The 21,015-nt window shown below is 36.2% G+C and overlaps 1 protein-coding gene across 1 annotated transcript in view; it reads left to right on the forward strand.

The window, feature by feature from the left end:
• DYNC2H1 (dynein cytoplasmic 2 heavy chain 1) overlaps nt 1-21,015 on the forward strand; it is a 380,708-nt gene that overhangs the window by 160,706 nt on the left and 198,987 nt on the right. Inside the window, 9 exon segments of the mRNA XM_043996879.1 lie at nt 760-885; nt 4,534-4,551; nt 4,553-4,676; nt 11,102-11,211; nt 14,588-14,608; nt 15,423-15,525; nt 17,985-18,019; nt 18,021-18,103; nt 20,710-20,875. Of these exon segments, the coding sequence (XP_043852814.1) occupies nt 760-885; nt 4,534-4,551; nt 4,553-4,676; nt 11,102-11,211; nt 14,588-14,608; nt 15,423-15,525; nt 17,985-18,019; nt 18,021-18,103; nt 20,710-20,875 (786 nt within the window).

Genomic DNA, 21,015 nt, shown 5'->3' on the forward strand with positions numbered 1-21,015 from the left:
TTTTTTTCAAAAACATTTTCAGTGATGTAACATTGGATAGAAGAAGCAAAAAATGAATTAATTTTTTATTATCTTGAAATACCTTCTTTTAGGAATATAGATATTATCATCACTTTGCACTAAATATAGATCAATACATATATTGATATATCACTATATATTAACACATTAATATCATAATATTGATAATGTTAATGTGTTAATACATAGTGATATATCCAATATATCAAGAATATATCAATATGGATATATAATAAAGTACATTTCCCCATTTGTGCTATGAGCACTTTGTTACTTTGATTTTGAAGGACTTTCAGAAAAAATAAATTCTCTTTCATTTTCAGAGGAAAATTGTATAAGTTTCACAAACAGAGATATTAATATAGACACTTGATAGTATCTAGACAAATAGTATGTTTCTTCTTATAATCCTGAGTTAAGAATCAAGTTGAAGTTAATTGAATCCAGTTGTGTTTTTGATGCCCTAGTTTTCTTTATACCTCTGAAAAGATATAAGAAAAGCTAGATATTGAGGGAAAGGCAGTTTTTTTAATTCTACAGATTTTAAGGGTGATATTGTCATGCATTTTCTTCAGCAGTATTTAAATTACATCTCTTATCTTAAAGAAATAATATCTAAAAAATTATATCTTAAAATATGGCTCAGTATACTAATGTATTTCCTTATCTTCTGCATTTTTATTAGTGAAATAATCCATTACCAGTTTAGTTTTTAATTAAAGTCTAATCATTTTGCAGATTCAGAGCAGAACTTCAGAAGCAGCTAAACTTGAATCAGAAGTAAGCAAAGCACATGAAACAATTAAAGCTGCTCAGGTTCTGATTAATTCAACTGATAGAGAACACAAGAGATGGAATACACAGGTTTGGTTTGAAATAAAATTTCATGAAGTTTCTTTTTAAAGATGGGAATTATAATTTTTCAAAGGAGGGGGGGAATATAATCTACTCAGTTATTTATATAACAACACATAGCAGAGGCAAAAAAAAACCACCCCCCAAACAGTTTCTCCTAGACATTTTTCTGAATCCGCCTTCCCTACAGTAGCTCTGAAACTCGTGCTCTGGCCCATACCTCTGCTATTTTCCTTCTGCTTGCTCGTTCATAAGCTTTCTAGGCCTTTACCAACTTCTTAGTAGTGGAACATTTTCTGTTATGGAAATGTAGGCAAGGGGAGTCTGGTATTAATGCATTAGCAATGTCAAAAACATTAGAAACTGCTATGGAAATGAATATTTGGACCTTTCAGATTCAGTTAAAGGACACAATTTATATCAAACGTTTATCAGTGCTTACTCCATTTAAAGTAGCCTGCTAGCCCCGGGTATACAAAACAAACATAACTGTCTTTTTCCTCAAAGAGCTTATACTATCTGTACTGTGTGGATTGAATATATACATAGATAATTGTAGTACAGGCTTGCTGGGCTAGAGAGAACTAACAATTTGGGGGGTGGAGAGTGGAGAAGGGAAAAGCTTTATGGACAAGGAAGAACCTATTTTCATCTTGAGGATAGATGACTATTGCTAAAGGCAGAGGTCATCAGAGAACACACACTAAGAATGGGGACAGAGCATGCACATGCCAAGGAGTGGACAATGGAATGTGGGCTTCAGAGAACAGCATGGGTAGGGAGGTAGGGTTAATTTTGCTGGAATGGAACTTAGGTGAAGGTGAGTAAAAGTGAAATAAGACTGGAAAGGTTAAATTGCAGCTAGATTATGTAGTGGTTTAAATTCCAACCCGAATTCTTTATATTTCATCTTAGAGGAAATAGGGAGCCACAGAAAGTTTTGAGAAGGGAAGCAAAATCTTCAAATGTGAGCTTAAGGTAGGTTATTTTGGCATATGGACTGGAGGTGAGAGACTGGAGACAGAGAGACCAATTAAGAGTTACTACAATAGTTTAAGCCACAGGTGATAGTGGCTTGAATTGAGGCAGTTGTCCCGAGCTTGGAGGGAAAGGGATAGATGTGAGAGAGGCTGTATATAGGGCTGCAATAAAAAAGGTTTGAGAATTTCCTGGATAAAAGGGAAAGGAACAGGAAAGAGTGAAGATGACTCATTGCCAATGGATGACTGTGAATTAGCACTTTGGATAGACAGAATATCTGTTTGGTGAAGCAAAGATAAAAATTAACACCAAACAAAAACAGATAGTGTGTAGTGAAGTGAAAACAGCTGTCACCTAAGCTATTTAAAAAGCTATGAGGAATGCAGAAAAGAACACATATCAACATTATTTTGTCACTCCCCTTTACCCTATCATAGGCACATTTAATTAACCCTTGTTTCTCTCTCTTATTTCTAGAGAGATAATATCACTCTCCCATTTGGCATTTAAAGATGTTCAGACCCGGCCCTCTCATATCTCTCCAGTTGTTTTACTTCTCTCTTCACATTCTGTGATCTAGCCATTCTGTCCTGCTTACCTTTCCTTTCATGGCATTCCATCTTCTATCTCTGTGCCCTCCATTTGCTGTTTCTTATGCCTGAAATGCTATCTCTTCTCACCTTTTTGTTCTCCCTCTTCACCTCTCCCTGATTTCCTTGAGAATCAGGTTATACAGAAGGCCTTTCCTGGTCTGCCTAGCTGCCGGGCGCTCTCCTATCCACAGGTGCTTTGTGTTTGCTTTGTGTATGTGTCTTGTATATACCTAGATAGTACATGTTGTTTCCTGTTAAAAGATAAACTTCTTTGAGGGTTAAAGATCGCTCTGCTTTGTCTTGTAGCTCCAGCCCTGATTCCAGTGCCTGCTGGCACATAGTAGCACTATAAATTTTTGTTGTTTCGATTGATTGAAGGTTAGCCAGTGTAAAAACAATCAACAGAAGATGAGGCAAGAGTGTAGGAAGCACCTGAGCCAGACAACACGTGATCTTGACAAGCAGAGCTGTGGCATCCCAGGCTAGTGTTGTCTGGAATGTAAACTTATTTGTAAAGTCATGCAGAAGAGAATGTGAGAGAAGGTATGAACACTTGTCACCTCATATAATAATGAAAGGCGGTTAGAGGAAGACCACGTTATAGAAAGCTTGTGGAATGCAGATAAATCAAATTATTCTAAGAAGTTTTAATGATGAAACAGATATGAAGACAAGTGACAAAAATTAAGACTTCTCCAGGCAAGATATTTTGTCACTTGATGACAGGAGCAGCACTGCTTTGTAGACTAACGTTACAGTCTCCAGTCTACTACATGAGGAAGTAGAACTTGCCTTAAAGAAAACAGATATGAAGAACAGTTGGCTTAGACACATATTACAAGGAAGTCTGCTGAACACAGCACAATCTTTAGGCCATTAAGCGATCCTGACTGTCAGAGGAAGTGGGCTGGTAATGTCACAGGAGTGAGGGGATAATTAATGGCCAATATGGCTAATAATAACTAACATTTATACAACATAATGCTTACCATGCACCAGGCACTATGCTAAATGCTTTGTAATTATTATCTCATTTAAATCCTCACAACAACCCTGGGAGGTAGGTGCCTGTTATTAACCCCATTTTACAAATGTGGAAAGTGAAGCAAATAGAGGCTAAGTGATTTGCTTAGCATCATAGAACTAAGTAAGCGTCTGAGGCTGATTGGAATTCACATCTTCTGACTCCAGGGCCCAGAGCTCTATCCATTTTATCACCTAGCTGCCTTGGCCAACCATATGCAGAACTGATATGTACTTATTGACAAGAGGTACAGCTCCATATCATTGCATGGATCCCTTGTAGAGGGTTTAGAGTAAGAAACGACTCTTAGTTTTTCTAAATGAAATGGTACGGGTTGATTGTGATTTACTTCTTTGGAGGGATTAACAAGATCAAGGAGTCTTAGAAATGCTAAAGGATTCCCTGGCCCTATGCCATGTAAAAATGACCATAGTAACCTAAGGATATTTCTATTAAACAAACATATCTACAATAAATTGTAGATATATATGTACTTGGTTTCCTGTTTTCTTTTTTCTTTTTCTTTTCTTTTTACTTTTTTGTGGGCAATGAGGGTTATGTGACTTGCCCAGGGTCACATAGCTAGTGTCAGGTGTCTGAGGTCAGATTTGAACTCAGGTCCTTCTGTAATCCAGGGTGGGTGCTTTATCCACTGTACCGTCTAGCTGGTTTTCCTATTTTCTGATAATAACTTGTACTTCAACTAAAATAGACGCAGTAGGACATATGCATAACTCGTGTGTATGAAACCTAAATATAGACATATAACTATTTCTGAATTGTATTCATTAGCTTTTTCCAGGCAGCTGATCACACTCAATTGATTTTATATAGATGCTTCTTAGCAAGATAGAACATATTAATTAAATTAGATGACTATCTTTTTATAATAGAACCACAAACAGAACTACAAGTCCATTAGTACAGGAGGCTGGACAGTGTAGGTGATTAACTCCTTTGGCCATGGTGACTCATGAAAAATTACTAAAAATTGTTCTTGCTTATGAATATTAGCCTAAATTTGTTTTGTTTTTATCCATAAAGTATTTTTTTTTTCAGGTTGCAGAGATAACAGAAAGAATTAGCTACACTTCCTAAAAGGGCTCAACGGCTGCTGCTTTTATACATATCTTTCTGCAGCTCCTGAGGATCAAATGAAAAGCAAGTCTAGTTGAATGGACAAAAGGCGCGTGGTCTGGAAAGTGAGCTTTTGGTTATCTTTAAGGTTGAAAAAAATTACACGTGTGAAAAAAATATGGTCTTTTGGGATCTGTAATTTTTTTAAAAAAATGATTGCATTTCTGTTCCCTTTTCATTATTATCTGAATCGACATTATATGGCATTGTCACTATCATGGAATCCTATAATGTTAAACTGAAATCATTTAATTATTATCTTTACCTATCTCTGATTCTTCTCTCTCTCTCTCTCTCTCTCTCTCTCTCCTCTCTCTCTCTCGTCTCTCTCTCTCTCTCTCTCTCTCTCTTTTTGGTGAGGCAATTGGTGGTTAAGTGACTTGCCCAGGGTAACACAGTTAGTAAGTGTTAAGTGTCTGAGGCCGCATTTGAACTCGAGGTCCTCCTGCATCCAGGGCCGGTGCTCTATCCACTGCACCACCTAGCTGCCCCTCTGATTCTTCTCAATTTCCTTTGCTGTTTATTATCTGTTTTCAGTTGTGAGTGAATCAGAAGGCACTATCCTGAGTCCTTTTCTCATCTCTTTCTACACTTCTTCTCTTGATGAACCATGGATCTAATTGTCTCTATGGGGATGATTTCCAGTTCTATAGGTCCAGCCTTAATCTCTATTGAATATTAGTGTTATGTCATCAACTACCTATTTGACTTTTCAGCCTGGGTGTCCTGTAGGCACATCAAACTTAGCAACATCTAAAACAGAACTCATTAACTTACCTCCAAAACTCATTCTTCTAAACTTCTGTATTTCTGTTGTAGATTCCACTGTCCTTATGTGTATCAGGTTTGCATCATGGAAATTGTCTTCAATTCATCACTCTTGCTCAGCTCATGTGTCCAATAAGTTCCTAAATCTTGTCATTCTACTTCCATAAGATAACTCACATTCATGTCCCTTCTTTCGTATTTCTGTGGCCACCACATTGGTTCAGGCCCTTCTTACTCCTTGCTGGACTTTTGCAGTCTCCTTTGAGTTGTTTTCTTTACCTCAAGTCTCTCTGTTCTTTAGTACATCCTCCAAACAACTGGCCAAAGTATTATTCTTTTTTGTTTTTTTTTTTAAGTGAGGGCAATTGGGGGTTAAGTGACTTTGCCCAGGGTCACACATCTAGTAAGTGTTGAAGTGTCTGAGGCCGGATTTGAACTCAGGTACTCCTGACTCCAGGGCTGGTGCTCTATCCACTGCGCCACCTAGCTGCCCCAAAAGTATTATTCTTAAAGGTAAGTGATCTTGTCACCTCCCCTGCTCCATTCTACTGTACCATGCTAAGTGTCCTGCCTGAGCCTCCTCGGGATAGAAGGAAAGACACCATTCTATTGGGAACTTGTTTCCTGCTTTTGAGTAGAGTGGGAAAAAAATACCATTTGATTACTACAAAAGCCTGCTGGTGGGTCTACCTGCTTCAGATTTCTCCTCACTCCAATCCATCCTCTATTCAACCATTAAAGTGATTTTCCTAAATCACAAGTTTGGTCATGTCATCCCTCTACCCAGTAAACTCCAGTGACTCCCTTTGCCTCCAGGAGCAAGTACAAATCCTTCCTTTGGCATACAGAGCCCTTTGGTCCTCAATACTTTCTAGTATTCTTATGCCACACTCCCCAACATATACTCTTTGATCTGGTGACACTGTTCTCCTGGATTTTCCTTGGACAAGACTCCATTTCTCTGCTCCAGACATTTTCTCAGGCTGTCCTCCATTCCTGCTAATGCTCTCCCTCCTCTGCCTCCTGACCTCCCTGGCTTTCTTTAAGTCTCAGCTAAAAGCCCTTCTTATACTGGAAGTCTTCTTCACCCCCTCTTAATTCTATTGCCTTCCCTTTCTGTTAATTATTTCCTATTTGTCCAGTATGTATGTAGCTTTGCTTGTATATATTTGTTTGCACGTTGTCTCCCCCATTAGACTGTAAGCTCCTTTAGGTTAGAGACTGTTTTTTGCTTCTTTTTGTATCCCTACCTCTTAGCACAGTGCCTAGGCACATAGAAGGTGCTTAATAAATGTTGATTGATTGATGGATTGATTCCAGGCACCTTTATTACTTTCTCTGAATTATGTAAAACTACTTTATCCTTAGGCCAAACCCCTATGGACATGAAAATTTATCTAAACTCATCCCTCAGTGATTAATATACTCCAGTTTGGTCATACCTTTCCTATCCCAGTGATTTTGGACTCCTGATGGTCATCATTCAAACCCCATCCCCTCTTCCCCAAGGCACAATCCTTATTACCATTCCCCTTAACCCAATCCAACCCTACCTCGTGACCTATGTATCACCTTAAAGTTACCCATCCCTTCCACTGTGCACTTCAGAATACCTGTTCTATGGGCAACAAACTTGATTTCATGTTAAATCTTTTCCCTTCCACTCCTTCCATATTTTGGGCTCTCTCTTGATGACACAGTTTCCTTGGCTTTAAAATTCACTGATTGAGGTAGAAATGTGGAATACTCCTTGTTACCCATTTCTTCTTCCTGGTTCTGCGTCTAACTACCAATTCTCATTAACCTTTTCTCCTTCTAAATTCACGTAATCCATATCTACTTCTTACACAGCCTAATCTCATAGTTCCTTAATTTAGTCATTTCACAGGATCCACCCCATCCACCCTCACTTCAGCCAAATACAAAGATGATCATACCTTTGATCTTGCTATTACCTACAAATACACCACTTCCATATTCCAAACTCTGAAACATCCTTATCTGATTACAGTCTGTTGTTATTACACTTCTACCTATGCCTTACCACAGCCCAAACCTTGTTCTTCATCCACACTGGGATTTCTAGTCTCTCAACCCCTTAGCTCTTTCCCAGGGCCATTACCCCTGCAGTAGCTATATTGTCCCCCCTTCCGCATCTTGACCCGTTTGGAGAACCAACTTCAATTCTATATTGTCCTCTTCTTCTAAACCCCTTCATCCCTTATCTATCAAAAAACGTACCCTGCCAAACTTCACCCTTAAATGATTCCTACCATCTGCTCCTTTGTTTCTACTTACATGCTGCTGAACAAAACCAGATTAAAACAAAACTGTTTTCCTGGGTCTGCTGCATATTTGTTATATAATCACATGGGTCTTCACTGCTGCAAAACATTCTTAGTATCTTTTATAAACCTTTGTATCCTTCCTCAAACTGCCCATCCTTTCCCCTCGGGCTCCCCCACCCCCATCTTCAGCAAAGAACCTTGTTTTACATTTTAATTTTTTTTGGAATAAGATAATAGTTTATTTAGAGGAAGGGGAAGGGAAGGGAAACCATGAAAGAAGTCCTTGGACTTCTCATGGGGAGAAAGGCACAGAGTGAGTGGCTCTGAGATACCAGTCTCCTTGTTTTACATTTTACTTGAAAATTGAGGCCATTCTTTCTGTTTTGTTCTGCCTCCCCATGCCCTGCTTTCCTATACTGAATGAGAACAAATAGGATAACTAATGGATGCAAGAAAAAACCTGCCTGTCCATCCCTGTCCATCCCAGAGGCTGGACTCTACTCACAGGGCTGCCTTCACAGCAATGCTCCCAGTATTTCCTAATCTGCAGGATGAGCAAACAGCATTGACCCTGCTGGGCTGGCACTCTGTGATGCCCTCCAGCTCTTCCTTCACCCAACCTTTTGGAACTTCAGTTGTTTGTTGCTACCATTGCTGTTGTCAGTTTTCTTAAGAGTGTTTTCTCAAGTTTTGTAATCTTTGGACCCTGCTCAGGTTATTCTTTTGGAGTCATTAGACTTGTAGCCATGGCTCTTTCTGTGTCTGAAGCTCCATGAGTGAGGTGGGGCCTTCACTAGGGGACCTGTTATGCAAATGTTTTGTAGGGTGATGTCATTAAAAGATTTATGAGAAAAAAAAAGAAAATTGAGGCCATTCATCAAGAGCTCCCTCTTCTCCCTCCTCCTCGTCTCACATCACTCAGATGCCTTCTGCCACTTTTTCCTTCATCCCTGTATAACATGAAGATGTGGTACTTCTCATTGCCAAAGTAAATCACTCTCTGTGTACCATTCCATCCTGCCTTCTAAAGCAATTTTTCCTCTCAAGCAACCTCATTCTCTCACTTATTTTTAATCTTTCCCTGTCTATTGGTTTCTTCCCTACTGCCTATGATTATTCTTAGGTTTCCTCTTCCTAAAAAAACAAAACAAAACAGAAACCCTCAGTTGATCTATCTGTTCCCTCCAGCTTTCATCCATATCTCTCCTCCCTTTGTAGCTAAACTCCTTGAAAAGTCATCTACAAGAGGTGCCTCTACTTCCTTTCTTCTCACTCTTAACTCTTTGTGATCTGACCGTTGACCTCATCATAAAAACAATATTGTCATCTCCAAAGTTACCAATGATCTCCTTATTGCCAAATCTAATTGCATTTCCTTAATCCTCTCCCTTCTAGACTTTTCTATAGCCTTTGACACTGTTGATCACCTTCTTCTTGATAGTTTCTTCTTTCTAGGTTTTCATGACTCAACTCCCCAGGTTCTCCTCTTATGCATTTAACCATTCTTTCTCAGTCTCCTTGGCTAGATCTTCATCAGATCTTACCCATTAACCATGCTTGTCACACAGAGTTCTCTACTGGGCCTTATTCTGTTTTCTGTTTATATTATTTGACTTGGTGATTTGATTGGCTCCTGTGGAATCAGTAATCATGTGTATGATTATGATTCTCAGATTTGTCTACCCCAACCCTTCTGCCAACTTTCAGTCTTGCATCTTCAACTGCCTATTGGGCATTTTGAACAAATGTCCCATAGCATCTTAAACTCAACGTGTCCAAAACTGAAATACTATTTTTCCCCCTAAGCCCTTTCTTCTCTCTAACTTTCCTATTAGTACACATTTACTAGTTGTGTGACCCTGGACAAGTCACTTAACCCTCTTTGCCTTAGTTTTCTCATCTGTAAAATGACCTGGAAAAGGAAATGGCAAATCACTTCAGTATCTTTGCCAAGAAAACCCCAAATCGGGTCACAAAGACTTGGACGTGACCAAAAATGACACAACTACAAATTAGTATTGAGGATTACTACCATCCTCCTAGTCTCCTAGGCTCAGAACCCAAGTGCCATTCTTGACTCCTTATTCTTTCACCCTCCCATATACAACCTGTTGACACAACCTGTCAATTTCACCTTTGTAACATTTTTCACATATATTCCCTTCTCTCTGCTGACATTACCACTATCATGGTAAAACAAAACAAAACAAAAACAACCCTTACCACCTCACTCGTGTATGCTTGGTCTTCTTGCTATAGTTCTGTCCCCACTCTAGTCCTTCATTCACTCATTTGTTGGAATGGTCTTCTTCTTGTTTTTTTTTTTTTTAATTTTAATTAATTAATTAATTAATTTTTGGTGAGGCAATTGGGGTTAAGTGACTTGCCCAGGGTCACACAGCTAGTACATGTCAAGCAACTGAGGCCGGATTTGAACTCAGGTACTCCTGACTCCAGGGCTGGTGCTTTATCCACTGTACCACCTAGCTGCCCCTGGAATGGACTTCTTAAAGCACAGATCTGACCACAATTCCACTATTCAATGAACGCCAGTATCTTCATATCACTTCCAGAATAAAATATAAAATCCTCACTTTGGCATTCACAGTCCTTCATAACCTGTTGTCCATATACCACAATATATTCTGCAGTTCAGTGACACTAGCATCCTTGTTTTTCTTCATGTAAAGCTTAGGTGATGTGATTCCAAGAGGATCTCCCACCCACCCCATCCTCAGTAGCTGTTAATGTATCCTATCTGAAATTACCTTATTTAATTCACATATAATTACTAATGTACATGCTGCCAGCTCTAATAGAATGTAAGCTCTTTGAGGGTAAGGACTTTTTAACTTTTGTCTTTATATGTTCAGTGACTTGCATAGTATCTTTCTGATAGTAGGTACTTAATAAATGCTAGTTGATTAGTTTTTTGATTTCCCTGTGGTGTCTGTGACAAAGGATAATTGTGGGGATCAAATGAAATTGCATATATAAAGCACTCTACAAACCTTAAAGCATTATGTCAATTTCTATATTATTAAATACTCTAAACAATTCAAATTTTGCATATTTTAATGTGACATTTGGAAGCACTGGCAAATGTAAGCCTCCCACCTTCTATGTTAAAGATTAGATTTGTATTCAGGAAATAGTTGATAACTATGCTGAGAGCACTTTGAGAACAGAAATACTTTGTAGATATGGAGTTACAATCTTAATTTTTATGATTCATTTTTTGCTCTTTTAGGCTTCAAAATGCTGATTCAAAAAATCTATTTCGTATTTTTAATATTTTTGCCTAACTTTTTACTCAATAAGCATTTATATTATTAGAAATTTTGCACTCCTGCATTTCAGGTTGCTTTATTATCTTCTCAACTGTTTTATGGGGTAATTTTCATTAATTATAATTGATACTTTTAACTTTCTAGAATTCGATTTGAGAAGGTTTCTTTGTACTGAGAGTGAGCAGTTAATTTGGAAAAGTGAAGGCCTACCTTCAGATGACCTTTCAATAGAAAATGCTCTTGTTATCTTACAGGTAATTAATTCATTTTATTTTTCTTTAAAAGTATCTTCTTAGTACCCTGTTATTATAAATCTTTTTCCCCTTCTGTAGCCAATCTCACAACTTGCTTTAGAGTTTGTGTTTTCATGGTTAATATCTCAGTGTATAAAGTCACCTCTAAAACCAACTTTTTTCTAACCATTATTTTTATGATACTATTTTATTAAATGAATAGAACTAAAAATTTTGTGCCATTTTATGTTTGTTCATTCTCTTTATATTGATATTTATAAATATAAATGATCATGTCATCTTGATAATAAAAGATTAAAAGTTCAATTTCCTAATAAATTGAAAGCTAAAGTATTCTGTGGCACAATAGATCTCATATTTCTTCTATCATATCCTGTGTTAATATCAGATATTGTCTGGTTTTTTTTTAAATTCCTAATTGCAGTTCCATTTTTTATGTAGTCATTTTCCTTTCCTATACAGGCAGATGAGAGGAGTCAAATCTTGGGATCTTGGCTTAAAAGGACAGTAAAAATCCTGGGAACTGATATTTATCATGATGATTTTTCACACAGTATCTGCATTTTCTTTTTTTTTTTTATTTTGGCAGTTGGGGTTAAGTGACTTGCCCAGGGTCATATAGCTAGTAAGTGTTAAGTGTCTGAGGCTGGATTTGAACTCAGGTACTCCTGACTCCAGGACCGGTGCTTTATCCACTGTGCCACCTAGCTGCCCCTAGTATCTGTATTTTCTAAAAGTCATTATTGGCAAAAAAAAAAAAAATTAGTTACCTTGTTGAAAAATACTAAAAATCATATGGTATTTTTAAACACCATGTGCAACATGAAGATTAACCAATCTTAAAATTTTTATCATTGATTGCTCTCTTTTGTCTGGGATCCGTGTACTAGATTCATGACAGTTTATCCTCTGAAACAATTTCATGGAACTTTCTTCTTCTGAATGTACTTTTCCATTCCCCAACGTTGATCTTTGCTATCTTCTTTTTTGTATTCTCTTTTCTGGCCTCCATTGTCCCCTGTGTTTAAAACTACATGAGAGAATAAGAGAAAGAAGAGAGATTTTTAAAAGTTGTCAATAGCTTCTAATGACTTTGTATTTTTAAAATTATTTGTTGCTAAACTGTGCTTTCTAAAATTATTGCTGCTGCTTATTGTACCCATTTTGGCAGTAAACATTTGTTATTAATTAATATTGTATATTAGGAAAAAATTGACCACGTGAGAAAAGCCCTAGACCCAGTTTGTCTCTCAGAGGGACAGCACAGGGTGTCAAGGGGAGTTCAGAAGCCCCACCATACCTACACTGTCCTAAGAGGAGAGCACACACCAAGTCACAGCATTCTGAGCCAAGGAAGCAGGTCCAGGAAGCCAAGATCGCTAAGATGGGCACCCTCATGTGATCGAGGCATTTTATCCCCTTTTGATAGAGTCATTATACAAAGTTTAAAGCTAATTGGTTAGCATCATTGAATTCTGTTGGTTGACATGACATGAGCTCTACCTGGGGGAAATATACAGGACTTGCAGAAGGGGAAAAAAAACAAAACCAAAAAACAAAAATCAAAATAAAACAAAAACAAAAACAAACCAAAAAACGCTTGCAGAAGGGCAAAGGGCAAAGTCCAGGTGTGGTTTAATCACATCAGTTCTTCAATGAGCTAAACAAAAGAATCAATCTCCATCTCTGTTGTACCCTTGGCTGGTCCCCAAACCAGCTAAAGTTCCTCAAGAATGGGACTTTCAAGAGTGTGTGTGGGGTTAAATCTGGGTCCCCCAAGGAACTCATTATTAATAATTAATTTTCTTCACACTTAAATGCTTTCCTAGTTGGTAATGTATAAATCTTGGAAGCTTTAAAGACCAGCCTCCCCATAGGTTCTTGTTTTGCATGCTTATCACTTATTAGTTCAATTGGCTATACTTTTACTTATTACAAATGACTTACAGAATATAACTTCCTTATTGACAAGTAAACAGTTTTGCTATATTCTGATTTGATTCCTCTTTGGTTTGTATTCAATAAGCATTTCTCTTCATCATCATTCAGACTATAGAAAGATAAAATTATTCCACACTAGAAAATTGTATGCTTTTTGATATCTGTTATTTGTTTCTGTACTATCCTTAAAGTATGATGAGTCCATTTTTCTGTTTTAGCAATCCTAGAAGAATATTTACTTGTAGTTTTAAGAAGCATTTTTATGTACTTCCTTTTGTTACCCAATAACAAAGTATATGAGATTAACCTGTAGAAAATGTTATTTATTTGCTAAGAAAAATAATAATTTGCTTTTATTTTTTAATTGCTGGGAAGATATCCTTGTAATTTGAATCACTTTTCTTGATGAAGACATAGATGACATAGGTAGCTTTTTTTTTTTTTTAAGTGAGGCAATTGGGGTTAAGTGACTTGCCCAGGGTCACACAGCTAGTAAGTGTTAAGTGTCCTGAGCTGGACTTGAAACTCAGGTACTCCTGACTCCCCCGGGCGGTGCTCTATCCACTACGCCACCTAGCTGCCCCCATAGGTAGCTTTTTAAAGATTTATTTTATATTTTAATTATATTGATCTAATAGAGCTAATAGTTGTTTGGTATTTATTATGTAAATGACTTCACAATATTTGTTTACAGTTGTTGAGTTTAACCATTTTGGGGAATTTGTTAACATGACCAGCTTATTTTATTGAAACAATTTTGCAAGTGAAATAAGAGAATTCATGGAAATAAATTTAGTTTGAATGCCTATAATCTAGTCCTAAGTCCTGGCCTAGAATGGTTTTATACTGTGTACTATGCAAGCTATGATAATTTAATAGTCTAATAACAAATACCATAAATGTGGTTGTTACTATCACCAAAGTACATACTATAAATTAGGTCTTTAATAATAGGCCAACTTGGGGCAGCTAGGGTGGCGCAGTGGATAGAGCACTGGCCCTGGAGTCCAGGAGTACCTGAGTTCAAATCCAGCCTCAGACACTTAACACTTACTAGCTGTGTTGACCTTGGGCAAGTCACTTAACCCCAATTGCCTCACTAAAAAAAAAAAAAATAGGCCAACTATGTTATATAAACCTAAGTAACAGAAGGGAAATCATGATGAGAAGAAATAGCTAACAAGATTAAAAAAAATATATTATTACTTTAAAAATGCAGATATTATAAAAGCAGAACATAACTTTGAAGGAATGGTACATAAGAATGGTGTTGATGAAGTGGGAAGAAAAGAGGTCAGAAGGATAGAAGGTCAATAATGTCTTTTAAATCAAATAGACATTTTAAAGCATAAACTTACAAGTACTTTATGAAATATTGAAAATGTTTTCTTTGTTATATAAATAAATCTTTACCTATTTTTTTTTACTGCATCAGATCATTGCTTTGAAATCATGGGTAAGAATGATTTTTTTTAAAACTCTAGTTGCTTTTGTGTTTAACCAAAGATATGGTAGATGTGATTACATGCTATTTGATACTAGTATGAAACTAGTTAAAAATATACTGTTAGTATCATGGAGTTTATACAAAGTTAATATGCTTGTATGAAAAGAACTAACATTTGTGTTGGAGTAATAACAGGTTAAGCTTAGGATTGAAGTTTGAGTGAATTATTGTTAGCCATATGAAGGAGCCCGATTTCAGGTAGCCATCACTATTTTTGGCAAATTTTTAACGTTTAATTTATTTTTCTTTGTGTGTTTCTGTGACTGTATATCTGACATCTTAAACCAGAAGTTCTTTAATGTGAAATTAGAGACGAATTTTTCATGAATTTCAAATATATTTCAAATAGGCCCATTAGAATAGAATAATAGTAGAGTTCTGTTTCATTTGTTTTAGGATGAGCATCGAGGCCAGTTTTGTAGATTTTGGGCTCTGTTTTTGCATAGTTCCTTTATTCACTAACAATTTTCATTTGAAGATTGCGAATTGTTCATTAATTAATGCATTTTACCATGCAGTGGTCAGGATTGTTGCTTTCCAAGCTTTTGTCCTTTCTTTGGGAAGTTGTTAAATATGTGTTTTCTTCTATGTGCCTTTCTTTTTCCCCTTTGGCTTATTGCTTTTCCATAGCTCAACATTTTGGGGACCTCTGAAACTTGAGAGACATCTGAATTTTCTATTTATAATTTTCAAGCTGTTTCTTTTTAAATTTTGACAAAATATGTATTTATATTTTTTTCGTTGTTTTTGTTTTCTTAACCAGAGTCGGGTTTGCCCATTTCTAATAGATCCTTCTTCCCAAGCGACAGAATGGTTAAAAGTACATTTAAAAGAGTCACGTTTAGAAATTATTAACCAACAGGTAAGTATTCTCTATTACTTATTACAATTGATTCCTTTAGAGGCAAGTAGGCCCTGAGTCAGGAAGACCCAAATTCAAATCTAGACTCAGATACTTATTTGTTTGACATAGGATAAGTCACTTAACCTCTGTCTGAGTCAGATTTCTCAGCTGAAAAATGGAGATAATAATAGCACCCACCTCACAGCATTGTCAGTCTTAAATGGCATAATATTTGTAAAGTTGCTTAAGTACAGTGCCAGGCACTGCCACATAGCAGGTGCTATGTAAATGCTTATTTTCTCCTTTCCTTCCTCTCTGTCCCCTTCCCATTGTCAAATTTTGAAATTTTCAAGTAAGAAAAGTAAAGCATAGTGTGATTAAGGAACTTGAGTAGCTCACACAGTCATTTAGTGGCAGAGTTGATACGATAACAAACTCAGATTTCTTGATTATTATTCCATCTTATTACACAGCCTCTTAATACTTCATGTTACTTCATTGTAGCAACATGGCAAACATTAGTCATTTCCTCATAGAACATTCTGTTATCCAGTCTAAATGCTGACCAAATGCATCTATATATCAAGCTTCTATGACATCAAGGGTTTGGAAACTCTTCTTACTGTTGCATATCAATCCCAGTTTATAAAAGTAGATAAATCTTAGAGAATTATGTGAGTCTCAAGAGACTAGCACAGTAATTTGTCCATGGTCACACAATAAGTGTCACAGATAGCATTTGAACTCAGGTCTTCCCGATTCCAGATATAGCATTTATTGCATCTGTCAATTTTTTTTATTGTCACTGATCAAATATTTTTGTTTCATAGAATCATAGGCTTTATTCATAAATAACTAATTAAATACACTTTTATTATAATATCAGTAAAAATAGGAAGAAAACAAGGAGGCCCTCAACATGACAAAATGTTATTGCTACAAAACTGTTCTGTTACTTGTACCTTGTAGTAAAAATTACTACAGCATGCTGGGAACTAAAATTGAATTCAAATAGAACAAAGCACCAGAAGGAATTATAATGGAACAAAACTAATATTATGCTACAATACCTTTCTGTGTACACACACACACACACACACACACACACACACACACACACACACACACACACACACTCCCCATACTTAATGCCAGCTAGGTGATGCAGTGGATAGAGCATTGGCCCTGGAGTCAAGAGGACCTGAGTTCAAATCTCACCTCAGATATTTACTAGCTGTGTTACCCTGGGCAAGTTACTTAATCCCCACTTGCCTTAAACATCTGGGGCCATCTCCAGTTCATCCTGATCTTGCTTCTGGACCCAGATGTCTCAGGAGGAGAGAGTAAGGTTGGTGATCTAGGCACAACCCTCCCTCACTTAAATCCAATACATTGTAAGTCCTGATAGCACTCTGATGTCATTGGTCCTCTTCAAGAATGAGGACAAACAGCAACATATACTTACCACAACCCATTTTATTGAATGTAATTTCATCTTTCTTTGATCCTTCTGATGGTGTAGATCATAACCATCCATTCCTTCTGTTAACTTTTATTCATGTCTACCGTTAATGATCCCTCTGTCCCCCAATAGAGTTCATCTTTTTAGCCATAGCATTCTATTGGTAATGACATATGGATCTGAGCCATGGAATACCATATTCTCTAAAGAATAGAATTTTGAGAAGCCTATGATATACATGATGAATCTTAACAATTTATTAATGGAAAATTGCATGAGAGAAATGATATAAAAGATAGTAATAGATAGCTTGACTGACAGGAAGAGGAGGCAGCACTGGTCATGTAGTGAGAACAAGGGAGAATAGACAGCCTAAATGCTCCTTTAGTACCCATAAACTGCCAAGAGATGTAGAAGAATGGTCCCAGAGGTTACTGGAATTAGAGCTCAGCATCAAAAGTCTCCCTTCATATTGGTTCCCATTTCAGAGTGGGAGTAAAGCCTAAACAAATAACTGGGTTTAGGGATTTTCATTTCCCATATTATAGTGAGAGAGAAAATGTGTGTTATTCTTTTTAGAGGAGTTGAACATATTGCTACAACGAAAAGATCATTGGAATTTTTCTTTCCTTTACCCCCAAGTATTTGATTGTTTTTTTTGAAAATAAGCAATCTATTTTGAGTAAACATTTTTAAAATCTGAAAAAGATAATGATTTACTATTTTAATTATAATGTTGAATCCCAGCATTGTAGCTAGTTGAAATAAATTATTTGACTGCTTACCTTAAATTTCATACTGAGTTCCTTTAATATCGTTTGTTTACATAAATTAATTTTTGATGGCAATTTATTTCCTAATTTTTCAGATTACAATTATTTTATCGTCACTTGAGCCTAATATATAGAAATATTTTATGTAATTCTATAAATGTACTACAAATAAGAATGTTACAACCTATTGAATAATTTAATGAAATAATGAAATACAATTCTTATCTTTTACTTACCCAGGGACAGCAACTTTAATTACTGCTCTTGAGCTGGCAGTAAGATTTTGGAAAAACACTTATTATACAGGAGATGGATGGAGTAGAACCTGTTCTATATCCACTGTTGAGAAAAGATCTTGTTTGCACAAGGTAGATTCTTTGATACTTGCCTGAGAATTGCTCCTTTAGGAATTTCAGAAATATTTAACTCAACCCTATATTTTTCTTTTGCTTCTTGTTATATAACCTAAGCACTAATGGAATAAGTTCTCTTTTTAATGTAAAGAAGTATATGGAATAGCAGAAGGATGCCTTCCTGTTCCACTTTTATTTAATTTTTTGAAAGAAAAACTAAATCCTCAAATATAGATTTTATTATAAATTGTAAGGAAAGGTTTTCATGTTGATATTATATAACATTTCTATATCAGCACTTGAGAAGTTAGTATTTCTGAACGAGGAGAAAAGTCTTTTGTTTGAGCTATAGAATCTATGTATATTCATAGATTCTGTTTTCTTCCTTTTAATCCCCATTTGTTTCAGGGGATATAGTAAACTTTTATTTCATATTTTCAAAGTGAAACAACAATATTTTGATTCTTTGATCTATTATTTATAGGAGACCAAGTCTTTCTGTAAGGAAAGCATTAGTTCAAATTTTTCTTTGTCTTTAACATCTCAATAATTAGATGTAGCTAATGCCATGTCTCATGAAAAAATGTTTCAGAATGACAGTGTGGATATGATTGGTTTCCATTCAGTTTCTGATCTAGTAACCTGTTAAAGACACCATCTAGAAAAAAATTCATATGCATGATAGAAAAATTACAAATAAAAGTTGCCAAAAATTAAAATAAAAAATTTAATTAGAAAATTGAGGTAAAATCCATTTTAAATTTAATTTTTAAATTATTTCTCTTTTTGGAATGTAATATTTTGATGACCTGCCACTAGAAAGGATATCGGTGGCTAATCTTGAGGGCTAACCTTGAAACTTCTGATTACCTCTTCATAAGTGGACCTCTCCCTTATCCAATAATTCCTTCCTAGAACTCATTCTTCAACAGTTTTTACATACTCTCATTATACATATTCTGCCCATCCCAGTGATTTAAAACTCCTTACTATCCAAGAAGAAAGGTTCTCCTCCCTTATTCCAAATGTCTTTTTCCTTATTCTCATACACCTCAACCCAGCCCTACCATTGCCCCACTCTAATGTGCCCATCCCTTTAATTGTGCTTTCTGGAATTCTTGCCCCATAATTAACAAATATCATTTTATTTTAAACTATTTCCTTTCTTTCTCCTTCCATCTTCTAGGACTCACTGCATTTTCTGACTCACTTTCCTGTATTTATGTATTCCTTTGTATAGCTCCCTGACTTACTGGTTCTGGTATTCCTGTTAGAATACTTCTTGTTCCTCATTGCTACTTCTAGACTCTCCTTACAGCCCCATCACTCAGCACCCTCTCTTCCTTTGATATTAAAGCAATTCCAGTTCATCATCCAGTCCAGAGCCTGGTGACCATTATACTCCAGGACATTCTCCTGTGTTTCTCAATGAGTTCATGTCATAGCTAACACTCTCCATCTCCCTTCTATTTCTGTTCTGATACTCATGAACTTCAATATACATATTGATGTTACATAACATACCATAACTTCCCAGTTTCTCATTATACTCACTTCTGTGACTTACTTCTCCATTCCATCACTGGCACACACAGGGATGGTTATATCCTTGATTTTGCCATCAACTGCAAGTATTATATTTTTACATCCAAGATCTGCAAAATTCCTTTCTCATCTTAACCCCTACTCTTCTTCCTCACACTGAGCTGTAATCCCTCTACACTAGATTTTCCCAATTTATCATGTCTTCTCTGACTATGATCTCATCATATCTCAGTCTTGACCCATTGGTGAACCAGTTCTTCTTCACCATCATATTTTCTATTCTTGAATCTCCTTTACCATTGACCTCCTGCCACTCATACCTTAATCAACCCTACCTTTTGCCATTCCCATAATCTTCCTCTTCCCATCCTACTTGAAGAATTTGTGAAACCATTCCTAGTAGGTCCACTACAAATAGATGTTATTTAACCTCAACTGGGATATTGCAGCAGCAAGACAATCCTTCTGCAATCTAACTCTTCACAATACATAATTCAAACCTTATCTTCTCTCTTCAAGCTTCCCACAGTACTCACTCCCAGCATCTCAGTCAGTAAGCATCTATTAAGGTTTACTGTGGGTGATGCAGTGTGCTAAGGACTGGGGATACAAAGAAAGGCAAATTGCCCTCAAGAAGCTCACATTTTAACTGACAGGCATCTCCCTTCATCCTTGACCTACTGCAAATCACATAACTTTTTAAAGTCTCCATTTCCTCATTTGCTAAAAATGATTTTAATTATTAACCTCAAGGTTTTTATAAGAAAAAGTACTTTGTAACCTTTAAAGTGCAATATAAATGTGTTACCATTTAATGCCAAATGTCATTTCAAAATCTTGCAGTGAATAAGAGTATTTTGAACATAAATATTTATTACATACACCAGTGCAAGATAATAGACTTTTGTTTAATTCTCAAATTTTCTTGTATTGGACAGTGCCTGTAAATGCCTCTCTACCAGTAGGCTATGTGCTGTTTTAAGTATAATAACTTGTTAATGCTTGTGTAATTATATTAATGTGCTTTAGCAAAATACAGAACAAGGAGTAACCTTTTGTCTTTTTAAAAACATAGGTCCGCGTTATGTTGTACAAATAGGTGACAAAATTATTGATTACAATGAAGAATTCCGCCTATTTCTCTCGACAAGAAACCCAAATCCTTTTATCCCACCTGATGCAGCTTCCATTGTTACAGAAGTTAACTTTACAACAACAAGGAGTGGATTAAGAGGACAGGTATGAATGCTGCAATCATCTACTCTAGGATATTTAGGGAACTCTGCAAGAGTGACTTTAGCTGTTTGACTTGTCTATGTATATATGTATATATGTATATACACACAGACACATATACATATAAATGCATACACATGTAT

This window comes from Dromiciops gliroides, chromosome 3 (genome assembly GCF_019393635.1).
Source record: "Dromiciops gliroides isolate mDroGli1 chromosome 3, mDroGli1.pri, whole genome shotgun sequence".
Classification (NCBI taxonomy): Eukaryota; Metazoa; Chordata; class Mammalia; order Microbiotheria; family Microbiotheriidae; genus Dromiciops; species Dromiciops gliroides.